This window comes from Chroicocephalus ridibundus, chromosome 4, assembly GCF_963924245.1.
Source record: "Chroicocephalus ridibundus chromosome 4, bChrRid1.1, whole genome shotgun sequence".
In the NCBI taxonomy this organism is placed as follows: Eukaryota; Metazoa; Chordata; class Aves; order Charadriiformes; family Laridae; genus Chroicocephalus; species Chroicocephalus ridibundus.
Window position 1 is genome coordinate 73,416,356 of NC_086287.1, and position 21,489 is coordinate 73,437,844.

At 55.7% G+C, this 21,489-nt stretch overlaps 2 protein-coding genes and 1 long non-coding RNA gene across 12 annotated transcripts in view; 2 read left to right on the forward strand and 1 right to left on the reverse strand.

Moving 5' to 3' along the window:
- The window catches only part of RIPOR1 (RHO family interacting cell polarization regulator 1), a 38,509-nt gene extending 31,429 nt beyond the window's left edge, over nt 1-7,080 (forward strand). For 5 of the 6 annotated variants that reach the window (XM_063334064.1, XM_063334065.1, XM_063334063.1 and 2 more), the window contains 10 exons: nt 1,083-1,889; nt 2,408-2,547; nt 2,929-3,103; nt 3,259-3,394; nt 3,541-3,702; nt 3,846-4,004; nt 4,370-4,566; nt 4,688-4,771; nt 5,038-5,128; nt 6,469-7,080. In XM_063334064.1, the coding sequence (XP_063190134.1) occupies nt 1,083-1,889; nt 2,408-2,547; nt 2,929-3,103; nt 3,259-3,394; nt 3,541-3,702; nt 3,846-4,004; nt 4,370-4,566; nt 4,688-4,771; nt 5,038-5,128; nt 6,469-6,566 (2,049 nt within the window). In that variant the 3' untranslated portion in view covers nt 6,567-7,080. Of the gene's footprint in view, nt 1-1,082; nt 1,890-2,407; nt 2,548-2,928; nt 3,104-3,258; nt 3,395-3,540; nt 3,703-3,845; nt 4,005-4,369; nt 4,567-4,687; nt 4,772-5,037; nt 5,129-5,370; nt 5,435-6,468 lie in introns of all 6 variants that reach the window. The other variant, XM_063334067.1, reaches the window with a different exon arrangement.
- Nucleotides 7,081-7,207: 127 nt separating this feature from the next.
- LOC134515278 (uncharacterized) lies at nt 7,208-15,103 on the reverse strand. 3 transcript variants are annotated; one of them, XR_010070931.1, is made up of 3 exons: nt 14,930-15,103; nt 10,768-12,640; nt 7,208-9,995 (listed from the first exon to the last, which is right to left on the reverse strand). It is a non-coding gene; the product is annotated as an uncharacterized LOC134515278 (long non-coding RNA). The 3 variants fall into 3 exon arrangements; XR_010070932.1 differs by having other exon boundaries at nt 10,768-11,804; nt 14,899-15,092; XR_010070930.1 differs by having other exon boundaries at nt 10,768-11,804; nt 14,930-15,090.
- The window catches only part of CTCF (CCCTC-binding factor), a 39,457-nt gene continuing 32,319 nt past the window's right edge, over nt 14,352-21,489 (forward strand). Inside the window, exon 1 of one of the 3 annotated variants that reach the window (XM_063334068.1) lies at nt 14,352-14,441. The gene's annotated coding sequence lies outside the window, so the exon portion shown is untranslated. Of the gene's footprint in view, nt 14,442-15,795; nt 15,814-21,489 lie in introns of those variants that run through there. The other 2 variants (XM_063334070.1, XM_063334073.1) reach the window with 2 other exon arrangements.

Below are 21,489 nucleotides of genomic sequence, written 5' to 3' on the forward strand. Positions count from 1 at the left end.
GGCGAGGGCTTCCATGCGGGGATGTGTCCAGGCTATGTCCCAGAGGGTGGCACGGCTTGGGGACGGGGGTGGGCAGCTCTTCTCCAGCCGTACGGCCGTGGCTCCCCGGTACTGGCCCCTGCTCCTCCCGCGCTCACAGCTCCTCTTCTCTCTGCCCAAGAGCCCGGGGCGGGCGGCCGACAAGCACGGTTGGTCCTTGCTGGACATCTTTCGGGAGACACTCTTCGAGAAGCTGTCTCAGAGCTGCTCCTGCGGCGACGTCTCCTCGGCCGAGCTCGGGAGATGGCCGCAGCAGGGCCGCGTAAGTGCGAGGGCTGGAGCCGGCCAGTAGCTTAGCCCAGCGGTGTGGCCCTCCCGCAGTAGCCGTAGCTCCTTGTCTTCTACTCACTAGCCCTTGCTGATGCCCAGAGGCCTGATCCTGCCAGGCCAGGGTCTGGGAGACATTTCCCCAAGCTGGGGACGCTCCGTCCGTGCGCCCTCGTGCGAGAGCTGGGCACTAGTGAGTAGAAGGCTTGTCCGTGTCCCTGCACTGGTGGCGTTGGTGTGCTGTGCCGTGGCATTGGCGTGATGCTGGTGGGATGGCGCTGGTGTGACGCTGCCAGCGTGGCACCGGCGTGCTGCTGGCATGGTGCTGGTGTCACGCTAACACGGCGTTGGCGTGGCGCTGGTTCAGTGATGGTGAACCGCTGGCGGGATGTTGGTGTGATGGCTGGCGCTGCGTCCATGAGCTGGTGCCATCCGTGCAGCCATGGCGGGTGGTGTCCTCGGCTCCACACATTGCACTCTGTCATGGCTGCCGTGCACCCCAGGGCTCGGGGGCGTGCGTGGCTGGGCCTGGGGAGTCGGACTACACCCCGGCATGGCTCAGGGTGCAGGGCTGGAAGGGGCAGCCACAGTCGGCCAGGTCCTTGCCACCTGTCCTGCTGTGCCAGGGCATTGTGGCAACTGGCTCTGGTGGTCGCAGTGGCCTCGGTGTCCTCCAGCTTGGCCGGATCCTGCCCCCGGTTGAAGGGAAGGCAGCCAGAGGAGTTGAAGGGGGTGGCAGAAGGGTCTTGGCTGACACCATTTTCCCCCCTCCCCAGAACATGCTGCGGCGCCAGGAGGAGCTGGAGAACGGCACAGCTTGGTCCATCTCCTCCGAGTCCTCGGACGACTCCTCCAGCCCCCAGCTGTCCGGCAGCGCCCGCCATGCCACGCACAAGCCCATCGTGCAGCCCGAGGTGCAGGCCTCCGCCCCCGCCATTGAGATCTCCTTCTCCCAGCAGCCGGAGGAAGCTGGGGCTGGGGCCGGCGGCGTCTGTGTGCCCCCCTCCGGGAGCCAGCCGGAGGAGCCGGGCAGCCGTAAGAAGGATGCGGTGGCCAACGGGCATGTGCCCTACTCCCGGACTCTGAGCCACATCAGCGAGGCCAGCGTGGATGCCACGATGGAGGCCAAGGCTGTGGAGAGCCCTTGGGAGCCCGCGCCCAGCCTGGAGGACATGGGGACGGGCGAGCAGGATGTGGACCCCCTCCCCGGTGCCCCGGTGGCAGCCGCCGCGGCAGGGCAGGACAAGGGCGCCGAGGCCAAGCCCCGTGCCACCGCGGCATGGGCCACCACCTGCGAGGTGGAGGCCGGCGGGGATGAGCCGGTGCAGAGCCAGGCGCCGTCACAAGGCAGCTGTGGCACCGGGGTCACGGCGGCGCTGGCGCAAGCCCCCTCGGAGGAGAGGCCCATCCCGGCCCCGCCGCTGGCTGCTGGCGTCCCCGAGGTGCCGCGGGCGAAGGTGGTGGATTCGGGTCTGGAGGAGGCCATTGGCCTCCTGGGCTCGGCCCTGGACGACTATCGGGGGCAGTTCCCGGAGCTGCAGCCCCTCGAGCGGGAGCTCAAGCACCTGGAGGAGATGCTGCTGGTGAGGGGCTCCCAGCAGTGCCTGGGGATGGGGCGGACGGGGCTGTCCCTGCTGGCAGTGCCCAGGGGTGATGGGGACAGGGCTGTCCCTGCTGGCAGTGACCGAGGATGATGGGGATAGGGCCATCCCCTGATGGCAGTGCCCAGGGATGATGGGGATGGGGCCATCCCTGGCTGGTAGTGCCCAGGGATGGGTGTGGCAGGGCCATCCCTGATGGCAGTGCCCAGGGATGATGGGGACGGGGCCATCCCTGGCTGGTAGTGCCCAGGGATGAGGGTGGCAGGGCCATCCCTGATGGCAGTGCCCAGGGATGATGGGGACGGGGCCATCCCTGATTCCTCTGACTAGGGGGACGGGTCCACCCCTGCTGGCAGTGCCCAGGGATGAGAGCAGCAGAGCCATTCCTGATGGCAGTGCCTGGGGACTAGGGGGACCCGTCCATCCTTGATGGCATGTGGGTGGCAGGGCTGTCTTGGCTGGCGAGGCAGGATCTGATGCCGCCATGCCTTCCTCCGCAGCAGAAGCAGGGCGTCTTCCTCAGCCGAGCCTCCAGCATCAGCCTGACGGTGGAGCATGCGCTGGAGAGCTTCAGCTTCCTCAACACCTCCGACATGGAGGACTCGGAAGGTTCTGAGGAGGAGCCTCTCCAAGACGAGAGGTGCACAGCGGGGCTGGCGGGATGGGGGTGCGGGGCAGGATGTGGCCCTGGAGTAGTTGGGATGGGGGATGCCCAGCTCTTCCCGGGTGCCCAGGCACATTCAGACTGGCCCATCACACCTCAGGGCAGGTCCAGGTCACAAAGCAGCAGGATGTGGCCCTTCTGGTGGCACAATGCTACCCCGCATCTCTCCATGGGGGCTGGGCTAGGGGGCAGCCCCCGTACCCTGTGCCCCCAGGACCTGCTCCTTCACCCAGCCCTGATGCCGTGATGCTTTAGGTCCTACAGAAACTCGGCCCAGCTTTGTCCCTGTGGGTGGGGAAGGGCTGGGTCCAGGTTTCCCACGCTGACCCACTGCCTCGGTCCCTCCCTGGCTTGCAGGAGGGCTGGCAGACCCCGCCGCGGCAGCCGGGCCCCCAGCGCCGGCGAGACGGGGGCAGACGATACCGGTATGTGCAGCGGCTCCGAGGCCAGCACCGACCCCTTGAGCACCGGCAACGAGTTCCTGGACAAGGCCCTGGTGCTTCACCTCAACAACTGCAACCGCCTGCTGCTGGTGAGGATGGGGGCTGGGGCGTGGTGGCAGGAGACCTCCTGGGGAGGGACGCCCTGGGGTGTCCCCCCTCATGGGGTGTCTCACCGTGGCATGGATGCTGCGGTGTGGGCGGTGAGCTGCGTCCCTGAGGTCCCCGGTTTGGCCGTGCCTTGCAGAAGCTGGGCACCTTCGGTCCCCTGCGGTGCCGGGAGATGTACGCCCTGGACAGGCTGATGCGGGAGGCGCAAGTGCTGGAGATCGTGTGCCAGCTGACAGAGGAGCGAGCGGGAGCCGCCAGCTCTGCTGCCGAAGGTAAAGACACGCAGCCGAGGGGACCGTCCTTGCCACCCTGGGGGGCTGCGTGGGGACCGGTCCCCTCTCGCTGGCATGGCTGGGCAGCGAGGGGCTGTGCTGCCGTGCCCCCCTCCGGGGAGGCTTGACAGCGGCTGTCCCTGCAGTGGTGCAGTTCTCGACGCGGAAGGAGGGCGTGCTGCCCCTTTGGGACCGCTGCGTGGAGGTGCCCAACGTCTACACCTGCCCCGTGGAGCGGTTCCTGCAGGCGCTCAGCGCCCAGTACGCAGCACCCATCAGTGAGCGGCACCCCGGCCTTGCCGATGCCGGTGAGTGGGCAAACACCTCTCTCCCAGGGGTGTTTGGGTAGAGGGTTGCCAGCCCCTCTGGGCGACCATGAGTGGGGTGCCAGGAGCCCCGTGGAGGGGTGGCCACAGCTGCCGCGCGCCCTGACCCCGGCCCTTTCCCGCAGTGTGTGTGAAGCTGGTGGAGGACGTGCTGAATCGGCGGCTGCCCCGGCGGCCCGGCGGCGCCCAGGGCGAGCAGGTCACCATCTTCCAGTACTGGAGCCACTTCGAGTCGCTCGGCGCCCTGGTGCTTGACACCTACATGATGGAGCTGGCAGAGGAAGGTGGGTGCCCTCCCACCCTCCCTAGACCCTGGCATGGGGCGCCGGACCATCCACCATGGGGGTCACCCTGCAGCACTGCCACCGTGCCCTGGGGCATCACCCAGAGGCTCAGCCATCCTTGGGGTGGGCAAGTAGGTCCGATCCAGTGCACGCTGCCTCCCTGAGCGCCCTTGGTCCTTGCCGTAGGTCCCCAGCCTCTTGGCTTGGGTGCCCCAGCAGCCCCATGCGTTGACACCCTATGTGGGGTCCACCTCTGCCCAGTGTGGGTACAGGGTGCCTGGGGATGGGTTCCCTGTGGCACCAGGGGCGTGCGGGCAGTGCCACCGGGCTCCCCGCACCTCGGCTGAGCTGGCGGTTCCCCGTAGCGCTGTTGGCCCAGAACCTCAACTCGGACGACCAGGACGTGGTGCTGCGTGCCCTGAAGCGCGTCCCCGAGGGCCGCCTGAAGAAGGAAGGACTGAAGGCGCTGAGCTTGCTTCTCGTGGAAGGCAACAGCAAGGTGGTGAGCGCCGTGTCAGCCCAGCTCCGCAGCCTGGCGGAAAACCCCCGCTTCCGCCAACGGGTACGTGATGGGCAAGCCGGGGACGAGGTGGGCTGGCGCCACGGTCCCCGGGGTGCTGCCCCCCAGCTCTGCTGCGGGTGGTGGCACTGACCCCCTCATGTCACCCACCCACACCCCCCAGGCTCTCGTGTGCTACCTGGAGCAGCTGGAGGATGAGGAGGTGCAGACGCGCGTGGCAGGGTGCGCGGCGCTGGGCTGCCTGAAGGTGAGAGGGACGTGGGGAGAAGGCAGCAGAGCTGCATCTTCTGGAGGAAAAGGAATCGCATGTGGCCGGCAAGTCCGGATACACCTGCAGAGCCTCCTGCTCCCAGGAGAGAGGAGCTGGGGGTGCCCCCAACGCGCCGGAGAAGCAGGAAGGGGCAGGGCAGGCAGGGAAATGGGGAGGGAAGGGACGGGACGGGGGACTTTCCTGCGCCGTGGGTTGTGTCCCTGCTGCCGGCCCTGCTCAGCGCCTTGTCCCTTCTCCGGCAGGCCAAGGAGAGCATCGAGCAGCTGATTTACCTGTGCCAAACCGACAAGGAGCCTGTGCGGGAGGCAGCCAAGCAGAGCCTGATGCTGTGCGGTGAGTGTCCCACCACTCCTCTCCGCTCCCTCCCCACCCACCGCATCCCGAGCGGCATCTCCAGGTGCCGGCAGCGCCCGCGGGAGAAGGGGGTCCCGGGCTGGTCCCTGCCTAACCCCGCGCACTCTGGCTTATCGTGCCCCAAGCTCTGCCGGGCAAGAGCAAGCGGGCAGCGGGCAACGAGGGCCAGGCATGCTGTGGCCACAGAGCGCTAAGCCTGGTTGTTATTTATTATTTGCTAGATGGCACTGAGAGAACCATCTGAGTGGGTTTCTAGGCCTCCAGATCGCGGCAGCTGCTGCACAGGTTGGGACACGTGAGCTGTCCTCGTCCCTCCCGTCCCCGCTCCTGCCGCTTTGCTCACGAATGTCTCCGTCTTAGAGCCTGTCAGCCATGTCACGTTTTGGAGTCTGTGTGTCTTGGTTGTTCATAGAGCCCATCTCCGTGGCACCCTGGCACTCGTAGACGCCTTGTGTCCCATGTCCCAGCAGATTGTCCATGTCACCACCTCTTGCTGGGGGTGGCCGCTGTGGGCAGATTGGCGAGTGGGGATGCCGGGTGAAGATCTCAGAGCCAGCTTGTAGCGCGGATGTGTGCCTCCCTGTGTGTGCCCGGGGGGTCCTGGGGAAGCCCTTGGGACTCTACAAGAAAGCTGGAGAGGGACTTTTTACAAAGGCATGTAGCGATAGGCCGAGGGGTGATGGCTTCAAACTGAAAGAGGGGAGATTTGGATGAGATCTCAGGAAGAAATATTTCACTCTGAGGGTGGTGAGCCCCTGGCCCAGGTTGCCCAGAGAAGCTGTGGCTGCCCCATCCCTGGAGGGGTTCAAGGCCAGGCTGGACGGGGCTTGGAGCAACGTGGTGTGGTGGGAGGTGTCCCTGCCCAGGGCAGGGGGTGGCACTGGGTGGGCTTTAAGGTCCCTTCCAACCCAAACCATCCCGTGATTCCCGTGCCAGTGCGTGCAGCTGTTTGAGACGCTGGAGCCGGCACAGCCCCGAGCCCCAGCCCCTTTGGCCCAAGCTGGGCTCTCCCCAGGGCAGCGCTCCGGCAGCCCCGACGTGGGTGATCCCAGCCCCGCGTGGGCACAGGTACAGCAGGCAGCCGAAGAACAGGATTCGCAACATCTGAATCAGGAGCTCTGGGGGTTTTTTGAGCCGGATCCGAGCTGGGACCTGCCCAAGGAGGACGAGAGAGGTCTCACTCCGTGGCCTTAGCACACCAGCTCAGCTCTGCCAGGCATTAGCCACATTTCCTTGGAAAATCCAGGGAAGGCAGCTGGGGATGGGCAGGGCACAGAGTTTCTGCAGTTGGGTTCACTGACCGCGGCGTGTACTTGCAGGGGAAGATGGTAAATCAGCTCACCGGCGGCTGGAGGAGACCCTGGACAGCCTCCCGAGGATCTTTGCACCAGCCAGCATGGCCAGTACAGCTTTCTGAGATGCCACGCAAAGCCACCCGCCATCCCTCGAGGGCAAAGGCACCGCCAGGCTGCCCAGGCTCGCAGGAAACGGAGCCGACCAGGACCCGGCGGCTCCGGCTGCGGGCAGCACAGCGCAGTATTCCCCCCGCCGGGCACCGGCCGCGGCCGCACACTGCCTTACGGAGCACCGCTTCCCCCACCACCCACCCCGCGCCGGGTGCCACGTCCCGCACCCTTGGGCAGGGGGGGACCTTGCTGCACATCCCACCCTCTGATCGCTATTTAAAATATACACGGGGGAGCCCACTCTTCCTGCCCCCCCACACCCTTCTCCGCCGCTGGGACCGGAGCGGCAGGGAGACGTTGGGATTTCTCTGCCTCCTCTTGCCTTCCTCTCGCTCGTGGGCACGTGCCCTTGTCCCGGAAGGACTTGCACTTTGGAAACCACACCGTTTCTTTCCAGGGGAACTGCTGCCCTTTTTGCCACCTGGAGTCCCCAGGACTTAAATAAAGTGAAATATGAGATATTAATATATTCTGCTGGCGTTTCTTCTTTCCAGCTCCACGTGCTCCTGTCCCTCCCCGGCTGTGGCCGTAGGGAGTGTAGCCAGATGTGGCCCCAGGTCTGCTGGGAAGCGCCGGGGAGGGCAGGGGCAGGAGGAGTGACAGAGGGATGGACAGACGGACGGACAGAAGCTGCCACCATTTTTTTTTTTGTTGTTGTTGTTGTTGTCGTCGTCGTTGTTTTATTTTATTTTTTATTTACAGATTTTTGCAGAAAAACAAAAGCAAAAAATTCTTTTCTATAATGTCTCTATAAATCTATATATAATGTAATTACAGAGAACAACTAATTTTGATTTTAAACCAGAAATAAAATAAAATAAAATAAAAAACAAACCAAAAAACTTTTACTGAGTGACGGTCTCGCTGTGCGGGTGTTTCTTTGGCCCCGCTGCCCTCGGGGGGGGCAGGGTAAGTTGGGGGTCAGCGTAGCTGGAGGGTGGCATGATGGGGATGACCAGCCCAGGGAGCCACCGAAACCAGGGATGCCCCGGGAACAGCGACAGCGTGGAACGCTGTCGCTGTTCCCGGGGCATCCCTGGTTTCTACTGTCTTCTGTACCTTGGTGCGGTGTCTTGTCACCGAGCTACAATGGATCAAAGACTCACGGAATAGTTGAGGTGGGAAAGGACCTTTGGAGGTCAGCCAGAGCTCAGGACCACACCTGGATGGGTCTTGAGTATCTCCAAGGATGGAGATCGTAGAATAGTTTTGGGTGGGAAGGAACCTTTAAAGGCCATCTAGACCAACCCCCCCTGCCGTGAGCAGGGACATCTTCAACCAAAGCAGGTGGCTCAGAGCCCCGTCCAACCTGATCCAGGGATGGGGCATCTCCCACCTCTCTGGGCAACCTGAGCCAGCGTCTCACCACCATTCCTTACATCTAGTCCAACTCATCCCTCTTTTAGTTTAAAACCATTAAGCCTTGTCCTGTCGCAGCTCCTCTGGCCTGCCCGTGCCAGCGCTTGACCATCCTCACAGAAAAAGCTTTTCTGAAGTTGAACTCCAATCCCTGCACTTCAATTTCAGTTTGATGCATTGGGCACCACCAAGGAACATCTGCCTCCATCTTCTTTACCCCTCCCTCCGGGGAATGAATAGACAGGGATAAGACACCCCACCCCCCCCCAGCCTTCATTTTTCCAAGCATAACAGTCCCAGCTCTCTCAGCCTCTTCCTGTACGACAGCTGCTCCAACCATCTTACTGGCCCTTCTGGTCCTGGGAGGGGAGCGGGTTGGAGCAGCAGAGGCAGGGACCCCCACAGCACGGCCCCGTGGCACTGCCAGCCACCCGTGCCGGAGCTGGCAATCATCGCATGGGCACTGCCAGCGCTGGTGGAGCTGGGGGATTTATGGTACCCAGGCCGAGCAGGGTCCGTCCATCGGCGCTTCCCGGGGTTTCCGAGCAAGTCTACAGCAGGGTTTCTTCCCAGGGTTTCTGCAGCGCTACAGGCTTGGGGAAGTGCAGCTGGAAAGCTGCCCATTGGAAAAGGACCTGGGGGTGTTGGTCGACAGCCGGCTGAATATGAGCCAGCAGTGTGCCCAGGTGGCCAAGGCGGCCAACAGCACCCTGGCCTGTATCAGCAATAGTGTGGCCAGCAGGACTGGGGCAGTGATGGTCCCCCTGTGCTCGGCACTGGTGAGGCCCCACCTCGAGGGCTGTGTCCAGTTTTGGGCCCCTCACCACAAAAAAGACACTGAGGGGCTGGAGCGTGTCCAGAGAAGGGCAACGGAGCTGGTGAGGGGTCTGGAGCACAAGTCCTGTGAGGAGCGGCTGAGGGAGCTGAGGGTGTTCAGCCTGGAGAAAAGGAGGCTGAGGGGAGACCTTCTCGCTCTCTACAACTCCCTGAAAGGAGGGTGCAGCCAGGGGGGGTCGGTCTCTTCTCCCAGGGAACAGGCGACGGGACAAGAGGAAATGGCCTCAAGTTGCGCCAGGGGAGGTTTAGGATGGAGATTAGGGAAATTTTCTTCACCGAAAGGGTCATCAAGCCTTGGAACAGGCTGCCCAGGGCAGTGGTGGAGTCACCATCCCTGGAGGCATTTAAAAGCCGGGCAGACGTGGTGCTGAGGGACGTGGGGTAGTGGTGAACTTGGCAGTGTTGGACTGATGGTTGGACTCGATGATCTGAAAAGTCCCTTCCAACCCAGACGATTCTATGATTCCAAGTCCCAGCAGGTTATAGCCTCCATGTCCTTTTTCCTCACGGGAGCAGAGCCTTTTGGGCTGGCTCAGGCAGAAATGCCACCCGCTGCCGGACAGGCAGGGCACAGCCAGCAGGCAACTCCATGCTAGCGCTGCATAATAGCACATCATGGTGCGTGGGGTGTCCCGGATGGGGACGCCACCTCAGCGTAACCACTTTGGGACGCGGTTTTGTCTGGAGACGGGATTGCGGGATGGAGGGAACCAGGGGACACTTTGCTGCATCACTGCTCACTTAGCCTTCCTCCAACTGCTCTGGGGGCTGCAGAAGCCCCAGGAAGGAAGCAGTGTTTCTCCCAAAGCACTGCATCACTCAGCTGTAGGCAGCAGGAGATGTGGGCCCCAGCTGGCACGCACAACTGTGGACAAGAGCACCCGAGGGGTGGAAAGTGGCCCAGACATCTTATATGGTTGGTTTGGTTTCTTTTCCACCCCCACCACCCCCGAATGACTCCTGGAAATAAAACCAGCCCAGTGGCCAGAGCCACAAATTCAATTCACTCACCTCCATGGGTGTCCTCCTTGCCCTGACGGAACTTAGCCCCGTCCCTGTAGCGCAATCCCACCTTCCAAGATAAGCTCCACCTTGGCTGTAGAGAGATGGGAGGAGGAAAGCAGGCGTCTGTCAGGGCAGGCAGGGAGCTGCAGGCCAGGAAAAAAATTACTCTGCTCCTGGAACTGCAAGAAATACTCTCATTATTTATGTGGCTTTAAGAATATCTGGGGAAAAAAAACCAAACCCAAACAGATTAATTTAGGAATCTATTGCCCAGCCCCTTGCTCTGAACGCCAGCATCACCAAAGACCTCTGCCCCACGGACACTGCCGGGCCACCTGGAATTCCAGGATTGCCATTTTAACTGGAATAAACTTAAAAAAAAAAAAAGTCGTGTTTTTTTGGACACCACTTATTTAAAACCTCCACTGCAGTTTGCATCCTGCTTGGTTTTGTTGTTTTTTTTTTTAATCTAAGGGCTGGGGAGGAGCAGGACAACCATCACAAGAGCCAGCTGTTTGAAAGGAGGCAGGGGACTCAGCTTTTTCCTCCAGGACTTAACGTCTCCTCCAGCCCTTGCACAGGAACGGCTCCGTGGGATGAACTCCCTGGAAGCCGCTCTCACAGCACACGGGGACCGAGGCAGCACCGCAGAGCGCATTTTGTGGCAACGCATTTGCGATTTCAAAGGAGACAGCCTGCCAGCACCACGTTTGTCAGCCAAATCTGTGTCAGCGCTTAAAACATCTCCCTCTCGTACGGACGTGCTTGTGCTCAGCAGCTACTTGCTTTTCTTGTAGGAGCTGCAGCCCGTGGGAGGGTGTCTGTGTCACGGTTACATTATCCACGTGGTCTGGCTTTGGAAAAACGTTCCTTTCCCCATTTACTGCTGTTTTCCTTTTAATTAAAGGGATGCGTGTGGATTCTGGAGCACTTTGCGGCATCAGTTTTTACCTGCTGGTCTCAGGGTAGCGTCCTGAGGAGCCCCTGCAGGTCATCAGCATGAAATAACCGATCAGCCAATGAACCCTCCTCTTGGACGACGTCGGTGCAGCTGCCCAGGCTGTGACACCAAGCGCACCCACCAGCCAGCACGACCCCAAGCAGACGCTGCCACTTTGGAGTGTCACAAGCTCCCATCGTCCCTCCTGTGTAAGAAATGACTCAAATCTTGATGCCAAGTCATTTTTAGGGGGCTGTAGTTTGGCCTCAAAGTCGGACCTCTCGCTTTATCCCAGGCTTGTATGAAGTCAGGTTTCCAAGGCATTCACTAGGGCACGGAGAAATGATTTGAACGGCTAAGCAGTCCGTGTGGAACCACATGCTCATGATCACGGACACGTTCCTCGCAGGGCTGTCAGGCACACACACGCGGGCTCGTTCTCCAAGGACCACTCCTTGGGTGACAGCTGGGGCCTCATTTCACGCAGAGCCCAAAGTGTGCTCCAGGCAGTCTCCAAAACTGAATTTAGTCCTGGCTCTCAAACTCGCCTACCACCTTCCTGAGAGTTGAGCGAGGAGAGGGGTGGCGACTCCTTGCTCAGGGATTGTACAGAGGGAAGGTGACGGAACCACGGAGCTCATAAGAGCAGGGAACGAGGAGGGTGAGCTCACCCAGGGTCTGGGCAAGGCAGTCAGGAGCTCCTCAGCATCATGAGCTCTTCTGCTGCTCTTCTGGGAAAGGCCCCACTCAGGCAAGTTCTCTAGAAGGAGCATCTGCCCCTGGGTGTCTTAATTTGGACAGGCTTGGAGGCTGATTTTCAGGCGCACCCACAATTAGGACTGAAGCTGCGGGCTTGAATCCTCTGGAAATCGGCTCAAAAGCGCCTCCAAGTGAGAAACCCAAGATCTATAGCACACGCTGACAGATGGTCTGGGACACTTCTGGCAGGAGAAGTCCAGGAATAGGTGTTTGCCAGGACAACTTCTCTTTCCTGAGCAGAGACATTTCTATTACAAAAGATGACGAGCAACCCTTTGTCATTGCACGGCTACAAACAAAAGGCAGAGGGATCATTAGCACTCATTTACTCCCAGCCCCGGGTGAGTATTCAAAGGAGCGTAAGAAGCGATTTTGCATAGAGCCAGCGCTTTGATTCGTGCCCTGAACTAAGTTTTGAGCCTAAAGCAGGATTCATGGCTACACACGAAACACAAGCTGTTCTCCCCAAAATTACAACACAAGAATTGATGGTTTGACAGCTTAGAGTAAGTGTAAATGACTTCAAAAAAATTCACACTACAGAATCTCGATTCCCCAGAAATGTTCTTAGCAGATTCTTCATGCCTTACTGACTTAATTTCCTTTTACGACAAGGCTACCGGTCTAGTGGACAAAAGGAAGGCAAAGGATGTGGGTTTTGGGGGATTTTAGCAAAGCTTTTGATAGTCTAAGAGGAGCTGGACTCAAAGATCCTCATGGGTTCCTTCCAGCTCCGGATATTCTGTTCCTACGATTCATGTTTCTCATGCAATGAAGACCCCAGAGGTCGTGGTTTGTGGGCTACACCCCGTCACCTTTTAATTAATGGTCACTTTTTGCCATTGCTTTGTAACTAAATTTTTTCTCCTTCAGCCAAGCCTGAAGAAACAGAGCTACATCCTTGTGACTCAACACAGCTCCTCCCCTCTGGCTGCTCAGTAAGCTACAGTTCCCCCACTGCAACGAATTAATGGACTCAGCTCGGTGTCATAATCCTCAGGAGGGAACTCGGTCTCGGTTGTCAACAGCCCCGAAAGGAGTATCGGTGCTCACAACGCTGCCCACGACACTGCCACCGGCGTTCTGCTTCTTTGTGAGGACGGGGAGAGCTTAGGCAGGAGGAACCTGCAGGTCAGGAGCTGATCTTCTCACTGCCCACCACCCCTCCGCCAAACTCCCCCCTCGCAGAGCAGCAGTCTGCCCGACCCTTCTCCCCCCACCACCACACAGCTCAAGGAGACATCAGCATTATTCAGACGAGGATTTAAGCGCACAGTTTATGCACGTTAATGTACCCCACGTTTGTCTGATGGTTTTGCCACTTGCTAAGCAGGCTGGAGTAAAGCCTCGGCTGTTGAACAGCTTTTACTCTGCCCTGCCGTGACAACTCAAGAGGCGAAAATTTGGGGCAAGATTTTTACTACAGCATTATAACTCTTTAGTCCCACCAGTGCGGGTTTGTGTTGAGGTTTCTTTACATTTAGTCTTCTCTCTGAATTCCCCTCCAGAGATTGACAGGCGAGTAAAAAGAGCAAAAAACGCAGCTTCCTTCCAATGCATCTTATTTTCGAACTATTAATATTTTAACCCATTACTTTAGCTCCGTTTCACATGTTTTTATGGTAAGAACACGCACAGGAGGATGCAGCACGAGCTCCTACAGTTCTCCCCTCCTCTCAGCTTGCCTGTCACTCAGCTACGGGCCTGCAAGAATGCCGCTGCAGATGAGAAAGTATGTTAAACCCAGAAGACTCAGCAACACAGGAAACTGCGGAAAATGAAAGCCGGGAGAGCCCCCTGTGCTTGCGAGTACAAATTCGGGCATCTCACTACAGCTGACAGGGCTGTTTCCACCTTTCCGGGGTGGGGGAGAAAGCTGTGGTACCTAATTCCTTATGGGCAGGCCCCAACCTCGTTAACTTCCCTAGCAGCTCCCTACGGAATGACCTGGCAGCGCATCCACCATTCCTGCAGCGCCGGAGCCAACTCGAGTAGTTTGTCCCACTCGATTACGAGCTTGGCGTGCCCACGGTCCTTGAAAACCACCAGGCCAATACCACCTAATCCCAGTAACTTGTTGGTGTTTATAAAACTGCCTTAACAACTTTCCTACTGATTAAATCACGACAGTACTGACTCCTCTTCCACCTTAAGAAAAGCTGTGGTCTCTCAACCGGTGAACCCCACCTCAGCACAGAGGCAGACGCACATTTCAGTGTAGATTTTAGCTTGTTCTCCTCAGGATGTCCCTCCCCTAGATCCTCCCGCCCTGGTGAAAGTTTCGCTGAGGTGAAGGGGGTAGTTTTAGGTTACACGAAGCTTAGGAGAGGCGCGCAGAGCCGGGGGCGGGGGTATTAGAGGGCACCTGGGGCTCGGGGTGCCGGTAACAGGGCAGCGGAGCCCTCAGAGCCGGCGGGGCGCGCGCTCCAGGCGTTGGGGAGGCAGAGCGGCACCGCGGGGCCCCACACCCCTCCGAGTCTCCTCTGAGGGGCGGCCGGTGCGCGGCGGAGCCTCCCACCCCCGCCCCGCCCCGCCCTCAGCGCCGCGTGACGCACGCACGCACGCACGCGTTTGAAGTTGGCGCGCGATTCACGCTCCCCCCCCCACCCCCTCCTCTCCTCGCCGCTCCCATCCTGCCCCGCGCGGCCGCTTCCCTCCCTCCCTCCTCCCACCCCCCCCGCTCCGGCCGGCGGCCGCGGCAGCCGCGCTGGCGCATGCGCACTCCGCCCCGCCCGCCGCCATTTTGTGTCCGAAGCGACTGTGGAGCGATTAAACCGCGGGCGGGTGCCGGGCGCTGGCGGCGGCCGCGGTGGGGCGTGCGGGGCGCGGCGGCTCCGCGGGGCCCGTGGGCGGCGCGGGGCGGCGGCGGGAGCCCGGCGGCCGGAGCCCGGCGGCCGGAGGGAGGCTCGGCGGGGCGCGGGCGCAGGTAAGCGGTGGACGGGGGGTTTGCAGTCGCTTTCTCCGGCCTCTAGGTGTCACGATGGGGCTCCGGTTCGGCTGGGGCCCCGCAGCGGCCGCCGCCGGGGAAGCAGGGGGGCTTTGTCTCCCTCTATCGTTCCCCCAGCGCGGCCGGCGCTCTGCCTGCCACCGCCGCCATTCCCCACAGCGCGGCGCTGGGCTCCGGCGGGGAAGGGAGGCCCGGCTCGGCCCCGGCCGCCCGGCCCGGACTCCATTTTCTTTTCCTTTGTCTCCTCCGCCGCCCCACCGGGGCTGATTACCGCCCCCTCCCCGCCACGCCAGCCGCCGGCAAACCCCCCCCCCCTCCCTTTCCCTTCCCGTCCCTTCCTCCTCCCCTCCCCCGCCTTCCCCGCCCCGCCGAGCCGGGCCCGCTCCGCTCCCCACCCGCCGCCGCTTCCCCCCCCCCCCCCCCCCCCCGCCCCCACCTCCGCCTTCCCCCGCCGCCTTCGTGCGAACCTCTGCGGGGCTCGGCCCGCCGCCCTCCGCCCGCTGCGTCCCTGCGTGTCCGGCCGCTTTCCGTGACCGTGGTGGCGGTGACTGCGTGTGTCCCGGTCCCCGTGTCCGTCCTTCCACCCCCCCCTCCCCCCCCCGCCCCCTCCACCCCGAGCCCCGCTCCTGCCGGCCGCCGCCTCGCTGCGCTGGCGTGTGCTGCGGAGTGAGAGGCGCCTGCGAGGCGCAGAGCGGGACTCGAGCTCCCTCTGCAAGGCAGGCTGAGCAGCGCCATGCAGCACCGGGAGGCGGGCACGGCTGGGGGGCGCCCGCTCTCGCCGCGATGCCCGGTAGCCAACCTCCCCCCCCCCCATCTCCATCTCCCTACCACCCCCCCCCCCGCCGCCGCTCCCGGAGAGACGGTGCTTCCCCCCCTCCCCACACCCCCACCTCCTCGCCCCCGCGGCGTGGTCGGTAGCCAGGGCTGGCCACCCACCCGGCGACAAGTTGTGGCACTTCCACTTGGCCCGGGTCGCCCTGCCCTCCCCTCCCTCCCTCCTCGGCAGCCTCGGGGGTCCGAGCCCGTCGTCCCTCCGGAGCTCATCACGCATCCAAAGCCCATCGCCCCAGAGCCCATCCCAGACCACCGTCTTATTCCCTCCCTTGCATGGGTTCGAAGCACAAAACCCCATTTTTTTTTTTTTTTTTGGGGGGGGGGGGCGGGAGGAAATCGCACGCGCTCTGCGTCCACACGCTTCGCGTTTTGTTTTCTACGTCAACTTTAAATTTCTTCGCTAAAACCTGTCTGGTTTGGCCTCGCCTTAGCTTTGTGAAACGACTTCGGCACAGGGGGTTTGTCACGCTGTACGCATCCTTTTCTCTTCAGTGTAATCCTCAGGACTTGCCTGCTGGTGAGAATGAGCTCGCTTTCCTGTTTGTGACTTCCTTTTTTTTTTTTTTTACCCAATCTTCCCCCCCTAAATAAATGCATGGCCGTTCCTCACCTCCTGCCAGTTATTGAATCCTGGTAATAAACTCCAGAGGTGTTATTAGAAGCATCTGAAACACTGTTTACCACTTCCAGTGTGTGTATTTTTTTGTTTCAGTGGAGGAAGCGTGTAAATATTTTCTCGACTTCTCTGGTTTATTCTGCTTGTGCAGAGCCTGTTGAATTTGCAGGAGTCTGTTGGGTATAAGAAATAGCTCCGTATTGTATTCAAGCTGTAGTTCTTACTTAACCATGCCTAGCATTTTACGTTAGTACGGGAGACATCATTAGGACTGAAGGAAGGAGAAATTTGAGCATACCAGCAAAGTAATGCTTTCTTTTTTCTTTAGGTTGATAGATTTTCTTACTTCTGTTTTGCTTTTCTTCTGGATGTGTAGGGTTAGCTCGATTTTAATGTCCTCTATACTTATAGTATACATGAGGAAGGTTATTAGGATGCACAGAAAGGTTCCATTAACACTCTTGAGACTTTGTGGATATTTCTGAGGAGCAAAAGGTGCACAAATTAAGTTCCTTTGGCCTCAAGCGGCCTTACGGCTGAAATAATGTAGCGAGTCTTGTCCAGTTCGGACAGAGCTGGGGGAGCTGTCGCTACAGTGTTAAGTTTGCTGGGAACTCCTGCCTGCAGCACAACAGGGAGCGAGCTATTGCAAGAAGTGCTTTTCGTATTAGCAGGCTGTATCTTGAATATGAACCGTAGTTAATTTGTGTATATCATTACCAGCTCTTGCGGTTGCAGGTTGATACCTGCCTGATGCAGTGCCATTGCCTTGAAAATGCCAGAAGCAGACCTGCGTTATTCTTGTGTTTATTCAGCATTTACCTGAAAAAAATTTAATTATATGTGATTACTTACTTAGGAATTTCTGTATAGAGCCTACTCCGGAACTTAATTTCTTCACTTCCCCTTAGTACTTCATGTCCAAGAACTCCCTCCTTTTCTAATGAAGATTTTTGGAAGTTGGATATTGGGCATTATTAGGCTTATCTGCTCTCTGAGAAGAGCCAGCCTGTTCCTTGCCCTTATCGCTCGTACTTTGGCAGATTCTTCATCACTTGTGAACAGCAAGCAGTGTTGAGCTCTGACCTCTGGATAGCACTTCCCATCTGTCTGAATGCTTTTTTGTATGTTAGCTGTTTCAGATATATTACATATATTGATTATATTTGCATAAAAACTCCTTAATTCACCCATCCTGGCAAGTCTTACTTCTCTTACCTCATCTTTACCAGTGAGGGAATGCTTGAGGGAGTAGTAGAGTATTAGGGTCACAAATATTGCTTATACGTGCTCGAGAAATATGTGTAATAAAGAACAGCCGCCGTGGCTACCTGCACATGTGAAGAAGGCGCACGCTGGCTGAACTGCCGGTCTTCAGCTTCCACAGTGGAGCTGAAGGAAACCAAAGCTTTGATTTGGTGGTTGTTTTGTTTGTGTTAACTTACTGAACTGTACTGATTTTGTTTACTTAACTTTAAACCTCTGCTCATCCGTTTGGCTCTAGTTCAGATGCCCAGTTCAGTCTTTGTTGTACTAAACCTTGATGTTTCAATACAGCATCAAGCTCTGCTGCTCTGCAACGCTACGTGGTCTTAGGGACGCACAGAGATCCAGGAAACTTCCTTTTTTTGTTCAAAGCTTGTATTTACTGCTCATAAAAATGGTTCGGAACATGGCATTTGTTTTTTTCAGATTTTTTTCTGAAACTTAGAAAGAATCTTTGTCCTGTCCTTTCTGTAACTAAAGGTGGTGCTTTTTTTGTACTGCAGGATATTTGAATTTGAAGCACCCTGTTCTGCAGCTCCCCCCACTTCTCTCTGATGGTCCATTGTTCTTCATTAAATGATATGCTTACTCTAGATAGATACTTAATAAGAAAACTAAATAGCTGCTCTCCTGAGTGATCTCAGTATTTTCTGATTAACAAAAATAACCTTGAAAAGAAGAGTAGAATAAACATGAGGTCGGTAGGGACTCTTATGTTTCAGGTCATATTAACACTCAGGTAACTGAACAACTCAATTTCGGTGTCTAATTAAAGCTAAAGTGAAGTTTCCCTCATTTAGTGTTATAAAAACTTGGAAACTATCAAGTCTTAATGTCTTTCCAATATGGTTCTTAACAGGTGAAAATGCAGAAGTAGTACAGAGGCAGCTGTCAAGAACGGCGTGGTTAACGTGCGTTACTTAGGGAAGATCTGTGATAGAATGGATTCCTGAAAAATTATACTTTTAATGATTCCTACAGATTAAGTTGTGAGTTATAGATGTTTACAGTTGCATTTCCCATGTGAAGGTTTGGTTTTAGAGACCCTTCAGTACCAGCCCTCCCACTCTTTACCGTCACCTACCTGAGGATTTCAGTGTGCTGTATGGGAGTGGATATTCAGAGGTGAGGCCAGGTGTGTTTAAAAGAGTTTAAAAGCGCAAAAAGTGCAGTGGTCAGTTAGGATGTGGTGACTAGGTAGGACAGGGGAGGGCTACTGTACTAGTAGCAGTGAAGCTGTCTATGCAACAGGGTATTTTCTTTACGCCCCATAGTTCAGGTAGTATGCTCAAATACATATTGTTTTGTCAGTCAACTCTCAGTGTCTGCAATAGAAACAAACCCGTGACGTTTCTAAAGCTTCATGGGTTTCATTGAAAAGCTTCACTCAAAGGTAAAGGCTGAGTAAGGAGACTGTGAACTAAGTTCAGCTTATACTGAGAATCTTATTTTACCTCTCTCTTTTTTCCCAGAATCTAAAAATTTCAGTTGACATCATTGAACTTGTCAATTTCTAACTAAACAGAAGCCAAATCACAGATTGGTTGGAGTGTAAAATGCACCCTTGTCTTTATTAATATGCATCATGATTAGAAGCTTGTATATCTCAAACATCAGCAGGTAAAGTAGCTATCTGTAAAGTAGAGGAGAAAGTAGCTTGGTCCGGCTATATAAAGAATATTACTTGTCTTAATTGAGATGTCAAAGTAATCCTTATTTCAGGTCATTTATCTTTATCAGGTTATAATCTTTCAGGTATTTAGAATTAGGTAGCTGTTCTGAAAGCTTCTGAAATTTCTCTATTGGGTGTTTTTTGTTGGTGGTTTTTTTTTTTTAACCAAAAGAAAAAAAAAAACAACCAACACAAGACAAAACACAAAACACCTCCAAAAAATCGCCACCAAAGTACTTTGGGAGGTGAGAGAGAGGTTTGCCTTGGCCAGTGTATTTTTTTTTTCCACTTTTAGCACTGGAATATCCCTAGCTGTAGTAATGGAAGGAATATTGTATAGTTGGTGAACTTTGGAACACTAGGGAAATTCCAGGAGGTCAGAGAAATGCTGTTGTATCCATATTAAAAGGTGGTGGAGTGGATCAACATGGCAGCAAGTAATGTAGCACTGTGCAGAGACACCTGGCTACCGCGGGTATTTGACCAGCACTGCGTGGTGTTAGTACATGTATAGTTTACATTATTACCAGCTCATCCGTTTATTCTTAGTACAGAATTTAGTGAACAAGGAGAGAAAAGAATGTAATTAACCCTAGTAAATAAGGTATTAAGGAAACTAAAGCTTGTTGAATTTATTATTTGAGTTTATTAAAGGTATCTCTCTTGATGTTGAGGACCTTACAGAGTATAAAATTTAATACTTGATGCCGTTCCGCTCAGGAATAGTCATGGGGTGTAGAAGACTGAATAGTTTCCATGCATGTTCAGCAAAAACTGGTAATTGCTTGTCACAGTTTGTTTTCATTACTGATTTTGTTGGTGCAAGATGTCTGTTGATTTAAAATTTTGTGGTTCTTGGAAAGGCAAATAGCACTAAGGCAGCCATCATGATTGTCAGGTGAGGTAGATCCATGCATATGTGTGTGCTGAGGCTGCCGACGGAACTCTGTACACCTGGGAGCAAGGCAATCCAGCTGAATTTAAATCAAGGCACGTGGTATCCTAGAAAGCAGTGGCTGAACTGCATTTTGGAGTTATAGTGGATAAACAGCTTAAACGTGGGTTTCCAAGGTGATGCTGTGACAAAGAAGCTAAGGTAATTCTCAAGCGCATTAATGGAATGAGCAGAGGTATGATGTTGCCTGTGAGGGATGAAGTCATTACCAAACCACTATGTATGGTTCTGGCATGAGCACTTAAAAAAACAAACAAAAAAATTACTGTCTCTGAGGGGGGTTTGTCTCCAATCTGACAGAGCTAAGAAGTAATGCCATGCAGTGAAGTGTTAAGAGTTTACTGTGCAGCTTCTTGGCAAAACTGAGAGGTTGGAGTCCTCAGATATCTCCCTAGCAAGATAACAGTGGATATTAGTGAGCTTTTTCCAATCTCGCTGACAAACACAACAAGAATTTCTAGCCAGATAAGTTCAAATTAAAAGCCTAAGTTTTTCACAGTGAAGGTGATTAATCATTGGATTATGATACAAAAAGCAATCGTGTATTTCTTCATTTCTTAATGTCTTTGAATCAAGATTGGGGAAAAAAAATTCTGGAAATTATTTCAGCCAGCTGCAAAGTACTGAACTTCCTTTGTTTCATATACGTTTAGAGATCTGTAAGTCACAGGAGGTCAGACTTGGTGATCATGCCAAAGAAAAAAGGTGGGGAGCAGCTCCTTCTTTCACCAGCTGTCGTCTCTCACTGTCTCTTTTTGAATAGAGATAGGTTTAGGACTTTTCCTTAGAAATCTACAACATGGTCAAGCCAGTAAACTTTTCTGAAGAGGAGAAACTAAGTAGGTATGAGATATATGTTGGAGGTGTGTCAAAGTAGTGTCCCATATATTTTAGTCCAAATTTTGTCACTGTAAAAAATCCTTATCTGTGGCTGTAGCTTTAGTAAGCTGCTGGTACGACAAACGTTTCTGCTCTGCTGCCAGGGCACACTGCTGGCTCCTCTTCAGCTTCTTCTCTACCAAGTAGCTCCAGGACCTTGTTGGCAGAGCTGTTCTCCAGCCAGCCCTGAACCTCTGTCACTAAAGGGGTCCTTCCTTCCCGGTTCCTAGCATGGGAAATGCTCAGTCAGGGGGAAGCAAGGTGATTTTTATCGCGTCCATTTCAGAAAATATAGCTTTGCAACACTATTTTTTAATTTGTTAGCTAAAATTATTTATTCAATCATATTTTATATAGTGCATTTATGTGATGTGTGAAATTATTTTGTATGCAGTGATCCTCGTTTTAAAGTGGATGCTGAGTAAAATACTGAATTAATCGGGAAGGAAACTAGGGAGAGTAAAGCCGTGGAAGGAGGAGTAAACAGCACTTAATAATTTTGAGCTATGATAACGCATCGTTTGTGGAGGCTTGACACAAAGTGCTTGACACTTTCTGAGCTCTCCAGAATGTTACAGTGAGTAGCCTGATGGTGGACTAAGCGTGTCTAGGTGGAGATTGCTGAAAGCTAAAAGCGCTTTTTGAGTATTACATGTGTTAAAAAGGTGGGAAGGGGGAACTGTAAGCTTGAGAACCCTCTCAGCTGCAGAGCTGACTTGCATATAACCCACGTGCTCCTCTGGATGGTAATTTCAACAGAAGCACCTGATGCTTGAGTTTGGCAAGTCTGGTTTCTCCTGGCTGT